The 14,823-nt window shown below is 52.1% G+C and overlaps 1 protein-coding gene across 1 annotated transcript in view; it reads right to left on the reverse strand.

The window, feature by feature from the left end:
* TRIP4 (thyroid hormone receptor interactor 4) overlaps positions 1 to 14,823 on the reverse strand; it is a 73,602-nt gene that overhangs the window by 8,769 nt on the left and 50,010 nt on the right. The window contains exon 12 of the mRNA XM_015418782.1: positions 9,020 to 9,122. Within this exon, the coding sequence (XP_015274268.1) occupies positions 9,020 to 9,122 (103 nt within the window). The remainder of the gene's footprint in view (positions 1 to 9,019; positions 9,123 to 14,823) is intronic.

The raw sequence follows: 14,823 nt of genomic DNA on the forward strand, positions 1-14,823 counted from the left end.
GAGGAGACTCTTGAGAGTCCCTTGGACTGCAAGAAGAACAAATCAGTCAATCCTCAAAGAAATCAACCCTGACTGTTCCCTGGAAGGCCAGATAATGAAACTGAAGCTCAAATACTTTGGCCACCAAATGAGAAGGGAGCACTCACTGGAGAAGACCCTGATGCTGGGAAAGATTGAAGGTCAAAGAAGACGGGGACGGCAAAGGATGAGATGGTTAGACAGTGTCATCGATGCAACGAACATGAAGTTGAGCCAACTTCAGAGGACGGCGGAAGATCGGAAGGCCTGGCGAGAGCTCGTCCATGGGGTCGCGAAGAGTCGGACTCGACTGTGCGACTGAACAACAAATTACAATCAGACATGCCTGAGATGCAGCAGAGACCTCAATACATAAACAAAAGGTAAAATCCTGTCCTTATGAAAATAGGTTTAACAAAAAGACAAGCCTCAAAGTTTTAATTCTGGGGGGGAAAACACCCAGATTTCGGAAAGAAATTGCCAGCGTTTTAAAGCTCAAGACCGGTTTCTCCGTGAGGTCTGCAGCAAATAGATTTCTGAAAATGCAGCCTACATCTCCTCTTGCACTGACACCGTATTGTAAATAACCCTTGCCTTCAACTGTCTCTCCTTGAAAGGAGTTACAATTCATCATCTGCAGAGACCAAAAAAAAACAACCCATCTAGTGATAACGTGCCAAAATGTGATGTTAATCCCCAAATCTCTTGCCCGGAGACGGGAAACAAAAGCCTGCTCCAAGAACGTACACAGAGGTGAACGGTGCAAGTCTTTACAGTGTATTTGACGGGAAGGACATTCCTGTGGTATATCTGAGCAGAAATACAAACAGGCTTGGTCTCGCACGGCAGCCCATCCAAAGCATTCGTCAAAATTAGAAATATTCTGGGATGTCGACAAGCCTGGGAATCCTCATTTAAACCACTTGGGGCAGATGAAATCTCCCATAAATATCTCAGAATGAGGGACCTGTGGGGTCAGTCGGAGGCCACGGGAAGAGGGAATTGGTGGGCCACTCCAAACAACTGCATGTTAGAGCCGCAGCTGGAGATATATCCCGATACTTCATCCTATGACAGTCACAGCCTGTGGGTAGTTTCAGAGGGTGGTGGCCCTGGTCTGCAGTAAAAGTGCTAGATTTGAGTCCAGTAGCGACAAAGACACCATCAAGATTTGAGGATAAAAGCTTTCAAGAAGGAGGAGATTGGATTTATACCCCACCCTTCACTCAGAGCCTCAGAGCGGCTTACAAGCTCCTTCCCTTCCCCTCCCCACAACAACAGACACCCTGTGAGGTAGGTGGGGCTGAGAGAACTCTGACACAAACTGCTCTTGAGAGAATAGCTCTGAGAGGACTCGTGACTGACTCAAGGACACACCAACAGCTGCATGTGAAGGAGTGGGGACTCAAACCTGGTTCTCCCAGATCAGCGTCTGCGCTCTTAACCACTACACCAAACTGGCTCAAAGGAAGTCAAAGCTCTCTTCGTCAGACACCTGTCGGTAACTTATATATACACCATTCAAAGAGCTACAGCATCCAGGATTTCTTAATCCATGGCTTTTCCCTTCAGTCCAGCACTCTGCCTGCCCCTTCCATAACCACGGCGGCATCGTGGCACCCTAGCAAAGAGTGCAAAAATTCTCCACCCAGTGTGGTGCTCTGGTTAACGTGTTGGACTAGGATCTGAGTACACCCAGGTTCGAATTCCCACTCGTGTCACGAAAGCTCGCGGGGTGACCTGGGGCCAGTCATGTGCTCTCGGCCAAACCTACCTCACAGGGTTGTTGTGAGGATAAAATGGAGGAGAATGATGTAAGCCAGGGGTGTCAAACCTACGGCCCGTGGGCTGGAACTGGCCTGTCCAGGGCTCTTATTCGGCCCGTGAGCAACTGATTACCTTTACTGCCAGATGACGGAGATAGCGTTATGTCTCTGTATACTGACCCAGTGCTAATACGTAACGGGCGGTGTTAGTGGGAGGGTGGGCGTCAGGGCGATACCGTAAGGGAATTCTGTAAGGGTGTTAATGTTTTAAGCCTTGTATATGCCTCAAAGAGCTTTACGCCCTATAGGCCAACCACTCCTGGTGGTACCTGGCCCAAAAACTGTTTGTGTCGCCTCGACTAGGGCCAGGGCTTTCTGTGCCCTGGCCCCTGCCTGGTGGAACATGCTCCACCACTGAGATCAGGGCCCTGCGGGATCTTCTTGAATTCTGCAGGGTCTGTAAGATGGAGCTGTTCCATCAGGCCTTCGGCTGAGGCAGCGGGTGTCCACGTATGACCTCCCTGAAGTCCTTGTCACCCATTTATTAACAGCTGCCTATCATTCGCCCGTTATCAACGGGCCAGGGAATCTCTCACAACTAGCCAATTCTATCCTTGGGTTGTGACCGCCATTTTAATTCATATTAAAGGTAAAGGTAAAGGTTCCCTTGCTCGAAAGCCAGTCGAATCCGACTCTAGGGTTGCGGCGCTCATCTCCGTTTCAAAGCCGAAGAGCCAGCGCTGTCCGAAGACGTTTCCGTGGCCATGTGGCCGGCATAACTAAACACCAAGGCGCACGGAACGCTGTTACCTTCCCACCGAAGTGGTACCTATTTATCTACTTGCAATTTCTTGCTTTCGAACTGCTAGGTTGGCAGGAGTTTTAAATCTTTCACTGTATTTATTGTACTGTTGAAATGTTGTTACCTGCCCTGAGCCCGCTCGTGGGATGGGGAGGCTATGAATACGAAAAATAAAGTTTGTACCTCTGGTACCTGGCATTACATTTTACGGCACACATGGCCCAGCCCGACAAAGCAACATTTACGTCAGATCTGGCCCTCGTAACAAATGAGTTTGACACCTCTGAGTAAGCCACCTCGGTCCCCTACTGGGGAGAAAGGTGGGACCTAAATAAAGTAAATAAATAAATCCACATCGAGTTCAGCTGACGGATCCGCACGCACGTGGGACTTCTCTAGCCTGACTGCTGAAGTCTGGGGGGGCCATGTGGTCAGGAGACAGCTTATATGACCTTGCAACTCAAGTGACTTCCTCCAGGAAGGAATTTTTTCATCTTTCCATACCATGGGGGAAAGGGAAATCGGGGAATGCATAATTAACTCCAAATTCCTTCCCCTGTCCCAGGATGCTACAACGGGAAGGGGAATCCTGCTCAGGAGCGGAGCTCCTGCTTTTCCTCCCCATTTAAGAGATGCTCAGTACCCTCAACCTCCCATGCTTCCTGAAGCACACTGAGCATGCTCAATCAATCTTCCCCCCCCCCCCGGGTTTTCTGCACTCTCCCTCCCTCCTTAAAATCAACCAAATGGTGTACCACTGCACCCACGCTGTGCACCCCAAGGTATATGTCAATCCCCTAGGCTAATCTTAGCAGCCATGTTTCGTTGCCCTGGTGGCAAGCACGAGACTGTCAAACGTTCGGCATCAGGAGTGATTTTCTTTAAACCCAACAGCTAGAATTTGCCTGGAGGAGAACATAAGAAGAGCCCTGCCAGATCAGACCAATGGTCTATCTAGTCCAGCATCTTGTCTTTCATACACTGGCCAACCAGTTTGCTCTGAAAGTCCAACAACAAGGCCTATTGGCTCAGGCCCTCCCTGGATGTTGCCTCCTGGCACTGGGATTCAGAGGTTGACTGCCTCTGAAAGTGAAGTCAAGTGGGTAGCCGTGTTGGTCTGAAGTAACAGAACAAAATTTGAGTCCAGTGGCACCTTTCAGACTAACAAAGTTTCATTCTGGGTAAAGATGCAACGAACATGAAATTGAGCAAACTTCAGAGGACGGCGGAAGACAGGAAGGCCTGGCGGGATCTGGTCCATGGGGTCACGAAGAGTCGGACTCGACTGTGTGACTGAACAACAACAACATAAGCTTTTGTGTGCATGAACACTTCATCAGAAATGTGATTCATCTGAAGAAGTGGGCATACACAAAAGTTTATACTTACAAACTTTGTTAGTCTTAAAGGTGGCACTCTGGACTCAAACTTTGTTCTGAACATGGAGTTTCGCTTTAATCACCATGGCTAGTAGCCACTGAGCGACCTCTCTGCCAAAAATCTGTCTAATCCCCTTTTAAAGCTCTCTTTGCCTGTGGCCATCACTCCATCTTCCAGCCGCAAATCCCACATTTTAATCACTCGCTGTGTAAGGACAAAAGGGGAAGAAGGGCGGGAATACCAATGACCCTAAGCGCGAAAACATGCCAACGACCTTAACCGCAGAACGGCGTGGGAGAGCTGCTCGAGGGCCTTGTCGGTTGGGAGTCCACATGACAGAAGCCGCTGTCCCCTGATAAGCAGGGCGTTTGTGACAGGCGTGAGTTGTGTGAGTCACTCCGTTCCTTTGCAGTGCCGCTATCTGCTGTTGCTTCCACAGCGACCAATGCAGCCAGAATTCTAGCCCCTCTTCCTCCCCCCAAGGCTGTTTCAATTCATGTAGGAAGGGGAGTTTCTCCTGGTGCCTGGCTCCTCACCCCATCCCTCTCCACCTCGCCTCCCCCAAGCACCCACCACCACCAATCCACGAAGGCTCCTCCATACGCTCAGAGAGACACAACCACATTTATCATGCGTTTTGCCCCCAGCCTGAGCTGCTGCTACGCTGGATGGCAATCCCGTGCCATGTACATGATTGGCAATCTCAGACGGGGACGAATCCGCCCTTGGCAAGCCAAAAAGCGACAGACCCGGAGATGCCATGTAAGCAGACTTCCAACGTTTTGCCCGGTTACGCAAACGGGAGGCGGTCTGTGTGTGTAGGTGGGGAAGAAAGGAAGCCTGCGGCTCTTTGCCAACCCTCAGATTAATGGGAGCTGCACCCAAGCCTACTGAAGCTCTTGGGCGAGTCTGACTCGTTCCAAAGAGGCCAGGGCTGGTGGCTTGCGTCCAACGCCGCTGGCGGAACTGCGGCTTGCAGAGCGCTCTGCAATAAGGAAATGCTAAAGCCAGAGGAATGACCCGATTGGGTGCCTTGGGGAGGGGCTGTGGCTCGGTGGTAGAGCATCTGCTCGGCACGGAGAAACTCCTAGGTCCCGTCCCCGTGATCTGCAATTTAAAGGATCTGTGGGGTAGGGGATGGGAAGGACCTCTGCCCGAAACCCTGGAGGAGTCGCCGCCAATCAGAGGAGACAAGACTCAGCTTGACAGACCAATACGAAGCAGCTTTGTGTGTGTGTTCGTGTGATTCAGTGGGAGCGACCGATTCGGATGCTACTGGGCTGAACTCCACCAACACTTCAATAGGCTTCAACTTCAAATGGTTTTACAGACTGTGGCCCATGCTGCTGTGTATAGATTATTGTTAAGTAGGATCCTGTTTAGATGATTTCTGCATGGCTTCATGTGTCACGTGAATACTTACGCTATGCTTCAGTTCCTTCTGGTGGTTCTGGACTTCATTAGTTACTGAATGTCCCGTTTTGTCAACTGTACGGACTCGCTATGTGTAATCCACCTTGAACCTCCTTTACAGCCCCCCCCCAGCTCCCTTTAGTCACTGTCTAGGGGCCTCTTGCAGGTGCCTGGCCCCAGGATGGCTCAGTTTGCTGTCACCAGGGGAAGGGCCTCCTCAGCTGTGGCCCCTGCCCTGTGGAAGGCACTCTTGGATGACACCCACGTCCTGCTGGACTTGCTTACTTTCTGCAGGGCATGCAAAGCTGAATTGTTTAGGTTGGCCTTTGGAGGGTAACCACGTATTTGGGCTGTTTTAATAGTGGTACGATCATAGCCAGTTTGGTGTAGTGGTTAAGTGTGGGGACTCTAATCTGGGAGAACCGGGTTTGATTCCCTACACTTGCACCTGACTGGATGACCTTGGGCAAGCCGTAGTTCTGATAAGAGGTGTCCTTGAAAAAGAGCAGTTTTTGTCAGAGCTCTCTCAGCCCCGCCTACCTCACAGGGTGTCCTGTTGTGGGGAGGGGGAGGGAAAGGAGATTGTAAGCCGCTCTGAGACTCCCTTGAGTAGCGAAGGGTGGGGTATAAATCCAATCTCTTCTTCTTCTTAATGCTTTAATATTTAATATTTCTTATTTTCGTTGTTGTTCTTTACCTTATTGGTTTTAATGTCATAATTCGCCACAAGACCCCTTGGGTGAGTGGCAACTAAGAAAAACTGAGAAATAATAAATAAATAAATAACGTAAATAGAAACAAATTTTAAAAAACCACACTGTCGACAGCCGTGATCGAAGGCTACAGGCTTCTCGGCTGGTGTCCTCTTGTCGCTATTTCTTCACGAGCTGGAATGCCCGACGGCTGCCGACCCTCCCCACAAGACAACTTGCTGGGCTTGCTACTTTCTCGGCTGCCTACCCCTGTGGAGAGGGCGCAGGCCGAAGGGAGAGTGGGCGAGAGAAGGGCAATCGGGCAGGCAAGCCTCCGGCCCAGGCAGTCTCCTTCCAGTCCGCTGAAGCCGTTGCTTCTTCGAGCAGGAAACTGTCACTTGAGGGGAAAGGACACGCTGTGACATACTCGGGAAGGGTTTGTTCTGGCAGCGGAAAGGCACATTCTGCTTCACAGCAGCCAGAAAAACAAAAAAATGAAGGGGGGGGGAAATCCCCCGCAAGCTTGGCCACCTCTCCTTTGCTCTGCCAGGCTCCGAAGAGAAGCTGATTTGATAAATGCGCCGAGCCAAGACTCCGAGCAGCGAATGCAGCTGGAGCCGGAGAGAGACTTGGGAAGCGGTGGGTGGCAGACAGGCAATCAATTGCCGTCGGAGAAGGACAGCGTGCTTGGATCGCCGGAACCTTGGGGGACTGGCTTTCGTGGCGAGGCAGATCCTGCCAACAAAGACAGGTTCCACCCCCCCCAAATTCCCCATCCCGGAAAACACGCTGAGGTAAGCTTGCTCACCAGGTGTAACGCCGTTAAAGGGCGGGCAGCTTGCAGCTGCCTGCTGGCTCTAATCAGTCACAAGCGCCCACTTCTAACCAGTTACACGGGGAGGGGCGGCCGCTCCGCGGCACAGCATCTGCTATGCACGCAGAAGGTCACAGGTTGGATCCTTGGAATCTCCGGCTCAAAAGGCTCAGGTGATATGAAGGACAACTACCCAAGAGGCCAGCTTGGTGACAGAGTGTTTGTGCTCTGCATGCAGAAGGCCCCAGGTTCAATCCCTGACGTCTCCGGTTAAAAGGACCAGGTGGCGTGGGAAACATCCCTGCCCGAGTCCCTGGAGAGCTGCTGCCAGTCAGAGCAGGCAATACTGACCTTGACAGACTCAGTACAAACGAGGCAGCTTCATGCCTTCGCTCCTTTCACCTCTTATGCCACAAGGCCACAGACAAAGGCACAAGGCACATCCCTTCCCAGCCCCTAAAGCCAAGCCACACAAGGGGCTGAGCTTGGTCACAGATTAACTAAAAGCCTTCCAAAAGTTGTCGTTGGAACAGGTTGTTTGAACAGAGTTCATTCACCGAGGGCTGCTTTCAGGTGCATCAGTTTCCAATAGATTTCATTCCTGGGTGCAGAAAAGCCCTTGCAAGGCCTACGTGCCCACATGCCGCATACGATGGAATGGACACGCAACTGTTTCATGCATGTACATGCAGAGGTAAATTAAAGCCGGTTAAGCTTTTCCGCTGATGTTGCCCCCTCCTCATGAAGACCTTGGTCCAGGTGAGGGATGTCCCCTGCCTGCCTCCTCCTGCCAGGCTGCCAGCCGGGGGGGGGGGGGGGGGCACCCTGGCAAACAACGATGAACCCTTTAGCCAACACCGCCTGCCCTCCAGAGCAGCTCACTGCCAGGAAGTCTCCCAGTGGACAATTTGCCTAGCAGGAGACAGAGCAAATCTGCACCTGAACATCAGAAGAGCCCTGCTGGATCAGACCAGGGGTCCATCTAGTCCAGCATCCTGTCTCACACAGAGGCCAACCAGTTCCTTTGGAGGGCCGGAAACAGGGCAGAAAGGCCTTCATAAGAACATACGAAGAGCCCTGCTGGATCAGACCAGGGGTCCATCTAGTCCAGCATCCTTTCTCACACAGTGGCCAACCAGTTCCTCTGGAGGGCCGGAAACAAGGCAGAAAGGCCTTTATAAGAACATACGAAGAGCCCTGCTGGATCAGACCAGGGGTCCATCTAGTCCAGCATCCTTTCTCACACAGTGGCCAACCAGTTCCTCTGGAGGACCGGAAACAGGGCAGAAAGGCCTTCCTAAGAACATCAGAAGAGCCCTGCTGGATCAGACCAGGGGTCCATCTAGTCCGGCATCCTGTCTCACACGGTGGCCAACCAGCTCCTCTGGAGGGCCGGAAACAGGGCCTAGAGGCCAAGGCCTTCGCTGATATTGCCTCCTGGCTATGGGATTCAGAGGTTTACTGCCTCTGAACATGGAGGGCTGGTAGCCACTGATCGACTTATCCTCCATGAATCTATCGAATCCCCTTTTAAAGCTGTTTATTCCTGTGGCCACCACTAAATCCTCTGGACAATTTAAAACACTCATTGAGTAAAGAAATATTTCATCCCGTCTGTCCTGAATCTACTGCCCATCAGCTTCAGTCGATGCCCTTGAGTTCTACTATTTGGGGTAGAGGGAGACAAAATTCTCTCGGTGGTCCACCCTCTCTGCCCCAGGCATAATTTTGCACACCTCTGTCAGGTTCCCTCCTCCGCCCTCTCTTTTCTCAACTGAAAAGTCCCAGACTTTTTCTGCAAGAAAGGAACATTTGTGCCCTTCCCATCACCTTCTTCCTCCATAAAAGAGGTGAATCACTTCCTCCCCCAGTCTTGGTTTTTTAAAAAATTGGGGTCCCCTGCTTTTGTCACTAAACTGCTGTCCCACCTGCAACCTTAGCCAGGGCCGCATGCCCTGAAGGAAGCGGTGCCCGTTGAGGCAAAGGAAAGGGGAAGCAAAGACCCAAGATGCATTTGCGCTAGTGACGGAAACGCCACTCAGAGACTGCAGTGCGAGGTTTCAAGGTCGCAAGGCAGGAGTCGGAGCTCACCAAGCGCCTGCTCAGAAGCGTCAGCGGGAGATCCGGGACTTACAGATTTTGTGTTTGCCTGTGATGGGAAACTTGACTATCATCTCCTGAGGATTGGAGCAGATGAAGACGAACGGGGAAGCCGACTCCTGGCTCAACTGCGGATGCTGGAGAAGAAAAACAGAAAGGGGGAGAGAGGGGAGAAAACCAGGTGAAACGGATCACTCAGTAACACCGACGACACGTTTAAACAAAGGGAGCTTATATGTCTTTTAAAAAAATTACACATGTGGCCGGCATGACTAAACACCAAGGCGCACGGCATGCTGTTACCTTCCCACCGAAGTGGTCCCTATTTATCTACTTGCAATTTCTTGCTTTCGAACTGCTAGGTTGGCAGGAGCTGGGGCCAGAGACGGGAGCTCACTCCGTCATGTGGCACTTCGGGTCTCGAACTGCTGAACTACTGACCTTCCACAGCCTGCAGTTCACTGTCTTAACCACTTGAGCCACTGCAGCTCCTTTAGTGTGAGCTAGCTCACAGTTTTTTAGACTCCAGCTCACAGGTGTCTCAGCTCAGGAAGGAGGGCTCCAGAGCAAGCTAATCTATGCAGCAGCCAAATCACTCGCTCACAACTTTAATGCCAGCAGCTCACAAAGTAGAATTTTTGCTCACAAGACTCCATAGCTTAGAGGGAGCATTGGTCCCTGCCCCCTGGGCTCCTGAGGCAGGTAGGAGCTGACGCTGAAGGCCTCTGTCTGAGTCCCTGGAGAGCCACTGCCAGTCTGAGTAGACAAGACCGACCTTGGCAGACCAGGCATCGGGCAGCTTTTTGTATATTCAAGACATACAAATGTAGTGATCAACTAACAGGCCTTTGGCTGAGGCAGCGGGCGTTCGACCATTCTGCCCCTCCCCCGTCCACAGCCCCTTCCTCTTTCCTGCTGCATTTAAAAAAAAATGATCTCTCTTCATCCTGCACTTATGTTTCCACTGTGCGTGAGACCATGCCTCGGGTGGCAGCCATCCTGTGGTTGCACCCACCCACCCTGTGTCCAAACTCCAAAAGTGCCCGTGGGCTCAAGACATTCGGGGGTCCCTGGCCTCCACACTTGACTTGCGTGCCTGCTTTTGATCACAGCACACGCGATGGGCTTCCAGGCTGCCCGGCTTGCCCCTAGACGAGCTGGGGGTGGAAGATACTTTGGCCGCAGCCGTACAGAGGATCAGACAAGGGGCCAGTGTGGAGCAGCCTCTTGCCCCCTTCGGGGGGGGGGGTGCACGACGTAGGCGTCCAATGCAGGCGGGAGCCTTTGGTGCCTGCAGAAACGGTTTGGGAATGCGAAGAAAGACACGCCTTCATGGAGCATTATACAGAGCATTCATTAGAGGTGTAGCGAGCCAGCAGTGTCCTAAAGGAGGGGAAATGCTACAACAGTGCAGGCTTCCTTGCCCTGACCTGGACACCCCACGTGAGCCTGATCTCAGAAGCTAAGCAGGGCTGACCCTGCAAGTACATCGAAGGGCAGAAGCAGGCAATATCAAGCCACCTCTCTGAAACGTCCTAGCCCCACTTGGGGGCACCAGAAGTCACCATGACTTCCAGGCATGCAAATACACACACACCCCTCACCAAAAAAATGCAGGCTTCCATCATGTTTACCTGATAGAAGCAGCCAATGCCCTGGATAGCCCAGGCAAGCCCGATCTCGTCAGATCTCGGAAGCTACGCAGGGTCGACTCTGGCAAGTCCTTGGATGGGAGACCTCCTTGGAATACCAGCAGTCGGGAGGCGGGGGCAGGCTTTATTCAGCCACCTCTCTGAATATCCTCCAGGCCCCCAGTAGGGGTCAGTCACCAGAGGTCACCAGGACTTCCAGGTGCACGCGCACTCACACACGTACACACACACACATATGAAAAATAGAAAAAGAAGAAGATGCAGCAGCAGCCAGCATGCAGTGAGCGTCTGCACATTCTGCCAACTTGGAGGGTGGCGATTGTGCTGACATCCCTAGACATGCCTGGCTCAGAGCGCATTCGGAAAGCAGCCCACGTACCGAGCCCCTCTTTGTGCCTCTTTGCGAGTTAGCAATGGGAGGCCCTTGCAAGAGATTCCCCCTGGCATGGAAGAGCTTCCAGCTGGCACCGAGCCATTCTCCCTCTACCTTCCCTGGAACGCCTGCCGTCAAATGTGCTGGCACAGGCTTTTTTTGCAGGCCCATTACCGGCTGAATTAGCAGCCGCCGGCCCTCGGGAAACTCTGCCTCGGACTGGAATGGATGCCGAGCCAGGATTGCGGGAAACAGTTCCTTCGCAGGGTAATGGCGTGGTGGCGGTGGGGGTGTATTTTCTTTTTCTCATCCTAGAGAAGATCAGATCACTTGGGAAAGGTCCAACCTCCAACTCAGGGGAGGAGATCCAAAGCAAGAGCATTTCCAACATGTGATCTCTGCCAGTCTGGTGTAGTGGATAAGAGCACAGACTCTAATCTGGGAGCATGTGATTCCCCACTCCTCCACTTGCAGCTGCTGGTGTGACCTTGGGTCGGTCACAAGTTTTCTTGGAGCTGTTCTCTCAGGAGCAGTCCTCAAAAGAGTTCTCTGAGCCCCACCTACCTCACAGGGGGTCTGTTGTGGGGAAGGGAAGGGAAGGGAAAGGAGATTGCAAGCCGCTCTGAGACTCCAAGTGAAGGGCAGGGTATTAATCCAATCACCTTCTCCTTCAAAAACCTCCAGCCCAGGAGAGAGGCAACCCTCCAAGGTAACAGATCCCACTGGCAAACTGTTCTCACCATTAGGAAGGCCCTAACATTCAAATGAGATCTATCCTCCTCTGTACAAACTTCTCCGATTTGGAGCAAGCTCTCCACCCCAACCCAGCTCTGCTGTTCTGTTTCCTTTCCTTCATCGAGGCGACTGCTTCATCAAACAAAGGCATGATCAGATTCCCAAATTTGCAAACCCAAAGATGTGAAAGAAGCCGCGAGCTTACAGAGTTTGAAGAAAGTTTTCGACTTGTGCATGGAAGACAGCTGCAGCAGGGGCAAGAAGCCACGGCAGCTAAATGGGGTTTCCGTGCTCAGAGGTGTTGCATCACCAAGGACCGGCCCCTGGGAACAGACAGAGACTTTCTATCTGCTTCATAACGTTCTTGCAAGATTCCGCAGAGAGAGGGCACTCCTGCTTTCCTGGCTCCTTATATGGCAGTTCTGGAAGTCTGGCGGGTCAAGCATCAGTTATAAGGGGTGTAACTGCAACTCAGTGACAGAATACCTGCTTTGCAGGGAGAAGGTCCCGGCTTCTATTTCCAGCACCTCCAGTTTAAACAGAATCCCAAGACCCTGGACAGCTGCTGCCAGTCAGAACAGATCGGACTGACCCAGACAGACCGTCAGACTCAGCAGGCAGCCGCTTCATGTGATGACCATTCGGTCTTGCCCAGACCGCTTTGTAAAGACGACGACCTGCTAAAGGAGGGCACATGCAGGCCAGCAAGATCCATCAGCACGAGAATGGCAGTTGCCGAAGACCTTTGAGGACCCAGCAACTGCTTCACGGTGCTGCATGTGGCTCCTAGGGAACTACTCCAACAGCTCTTTCTGTTTTGGACATTCCTTGGAGTTCCCATTGTTGTCAGCCGTGCACAGAAGGGGTAATTAAGTAGGGAAAGGTAGAGTTTGTGAAATCATGTCAGTGCAAATGCAGGAGGCGAAATAATAATGATAATTAACATATGGCTTTGTGTGTAGTATATCCAGGAGATCCTAAGACTGTCTGGAAGCCAGAAGTTCTAGCTCTTTTAGTGTTATGCACCACAAGCTGGACAAAGTTTGAGTCCAGTGGCACCTTTAAGACCAACAAAGTTTTATTCAAAAGTATAAGCTTTCGTGTGCAAGCATACGTCTTCAGATACAGTGAAACATTTTCCTCAACCATTACATATAGGGGGGGGGGGCGCGTTTAGTTGCCAGGAAAGGCCAATTACAGTCAAGAAAGATCCAAAACTGTAAGTTACCAGTCCACACAAATTATCATACAGCACAATGAAGATATTTAACAGTTTCAAGGATCAAACAGGGATAACAAGCTTCATTTATATGGTTACCCTTTGTTCAGCTCTGGGGGGGAAACAGTGAAGGAAATAAATATGTCAAAATTACAGATCGATGTATCCTTAATGATGGAAGGCTGTGAGTCATTAATTGAGACCCTGCCATCCATCTCCTCTCATGCATGGAGGTGGTGAACTAGACTTGCTTTTAAGGCAAGAGACATTTCAGGTTTGCCGTTGCCTGCCTCTGGGTCATGACCCCGGTGTTCCTTGGAGGTCGCCCATCCAAATACCAGCCAGGGCCAACCCTGCTTAGTGTCCGAGATCTGACGAGATCGGGCTAGCCTGGGCTGTCCCGGCCAGGGCAAGGAGGCTGTTCCCGGGGCACACCTCCTTTGCATGGTTCCGAATGGATGAGCTATGCCTGGGGTCCCCAACCATTTGGCGCCTGCGGGTACCTTTGGAATGTAAACGCAGCGTTGGTGGGCAGAGCTTACCCTTCAGTCACGCGGTGAAGATCCTCGTACTCTGGTGGCAGCTGCTGCCCGAGCAACGCTTTAAAAGAATCTGCACAGCCAATCAAATCTCTGACAGTCAATCAGAAGCCTTGTTGGGCAGAAGCCCCGCCCGGTTTCTAAAAACACTAGGCAGGCACCCGTCCCACCCATGGGCACCACCTTGGGGACTCCTCAACTAGGCTCCTGCAGACAAAAACCCAGGCCAGGGCTACCCGTCGGCTGGGATGCTCTATTTGGAACAAATTGTCGCTTCCTCCCGACGCGTCCCAGCGTCTCTTTGTGTGTGAGCTGGCTCAAAGCTTCTGGTTCAGTAACAAACCGGGAGATGACATCCCCTCCCCACACTATCCCCAAGAAAGGTGTGGGGGATGCCATAAGTCACTCGACCAGTCCTATCCCCTGCCTCATAAAACACTGCCGCTGTCAGGGCTAACGCTGCAGGGAATTAATTACTAAGTAGGTATTTTTTCCCCTACTCCTGTTCCCTGCAGGAAATCACTTGCTGTATTCCGGCAAGAAAAGAGCTCTTTAGCCAAACGCATCGGCTTTTTCCCTAGCAAGTAGGTCAAGGCACGATGCCGGCGGAGACAATGACGGCACTTCCTTATCAGCAGCAAGACCCTCGGGAAGAAGCGGGATTGGGCCTCCCAGGGGAAACCTTGGGACCGACCTCACTCGTCTTCTCTGTCAATCCAAAGTGGCTCCTGGCAGCGACAGGAATCTTTCACAAGCCCCGTCCTCTTTCTTGCAATGCTACGTGAAGGTGAGACTTCCCCGACCTCCTGAGAGACAAGCGCCGTGTGGGAAACGATTTCTCACTGTCACGCGACTTGGATTGCGGGCACGGGAGTGTCTCCATGGTGCTATCTGACCGGACCACAAGAAAGCACATCTACCGATCCCGTGGGGACTGGGCTGGGCAAAGCTAAAGTGAAGTCTGATCGCAGCTGATCCAACCGAGGCCAGTCCTGGACTTTGTCCACCGGCAAAGAGGGTAGGAGGGCAAACAGGATCAGCCGTTCCTAAATGCTGCTACTTCTCATCACCTGCCCAGGAAATGAGCCACCGCTGGTAGGAAACGGCCCCCGCTCACTCAGCCGGCCTCTCCATCTGGCTCCGGCTCGGAGAAGCAATCACTGTTTGCCCCTGCAGTCAAGACGGTAAAGGTAAAGGTCTGACTCTAGGGTTGCGGTGCTCATCTCCGTTTCAAAGCCGAAGAGCCAGTGCTGTCCGAAGGCATTTCCGTGGTCATGTGGCCGGCATGACTAAACCCCAAGGCGCACGGAACGCTGTTAC

The sequence above is a fragment of the Gekko japonicus genome, unplaced genomic scaffold, assembly GCF_001447785.1.
Source record: "Gekko japonicus isolate JY-2015 unplaced genomic scaffold, Gekko_japonicus_V1.1 scaffold150, whole genome shotgun sequence".
In the NCBI taxonomy this organism is placed as follows: domain Eukaryota; kingdom Metazoa; phylum Chordata; class Lepidosauria; order Squamata; family Gekkonidae; genus Gekko; species Gekko japonicus.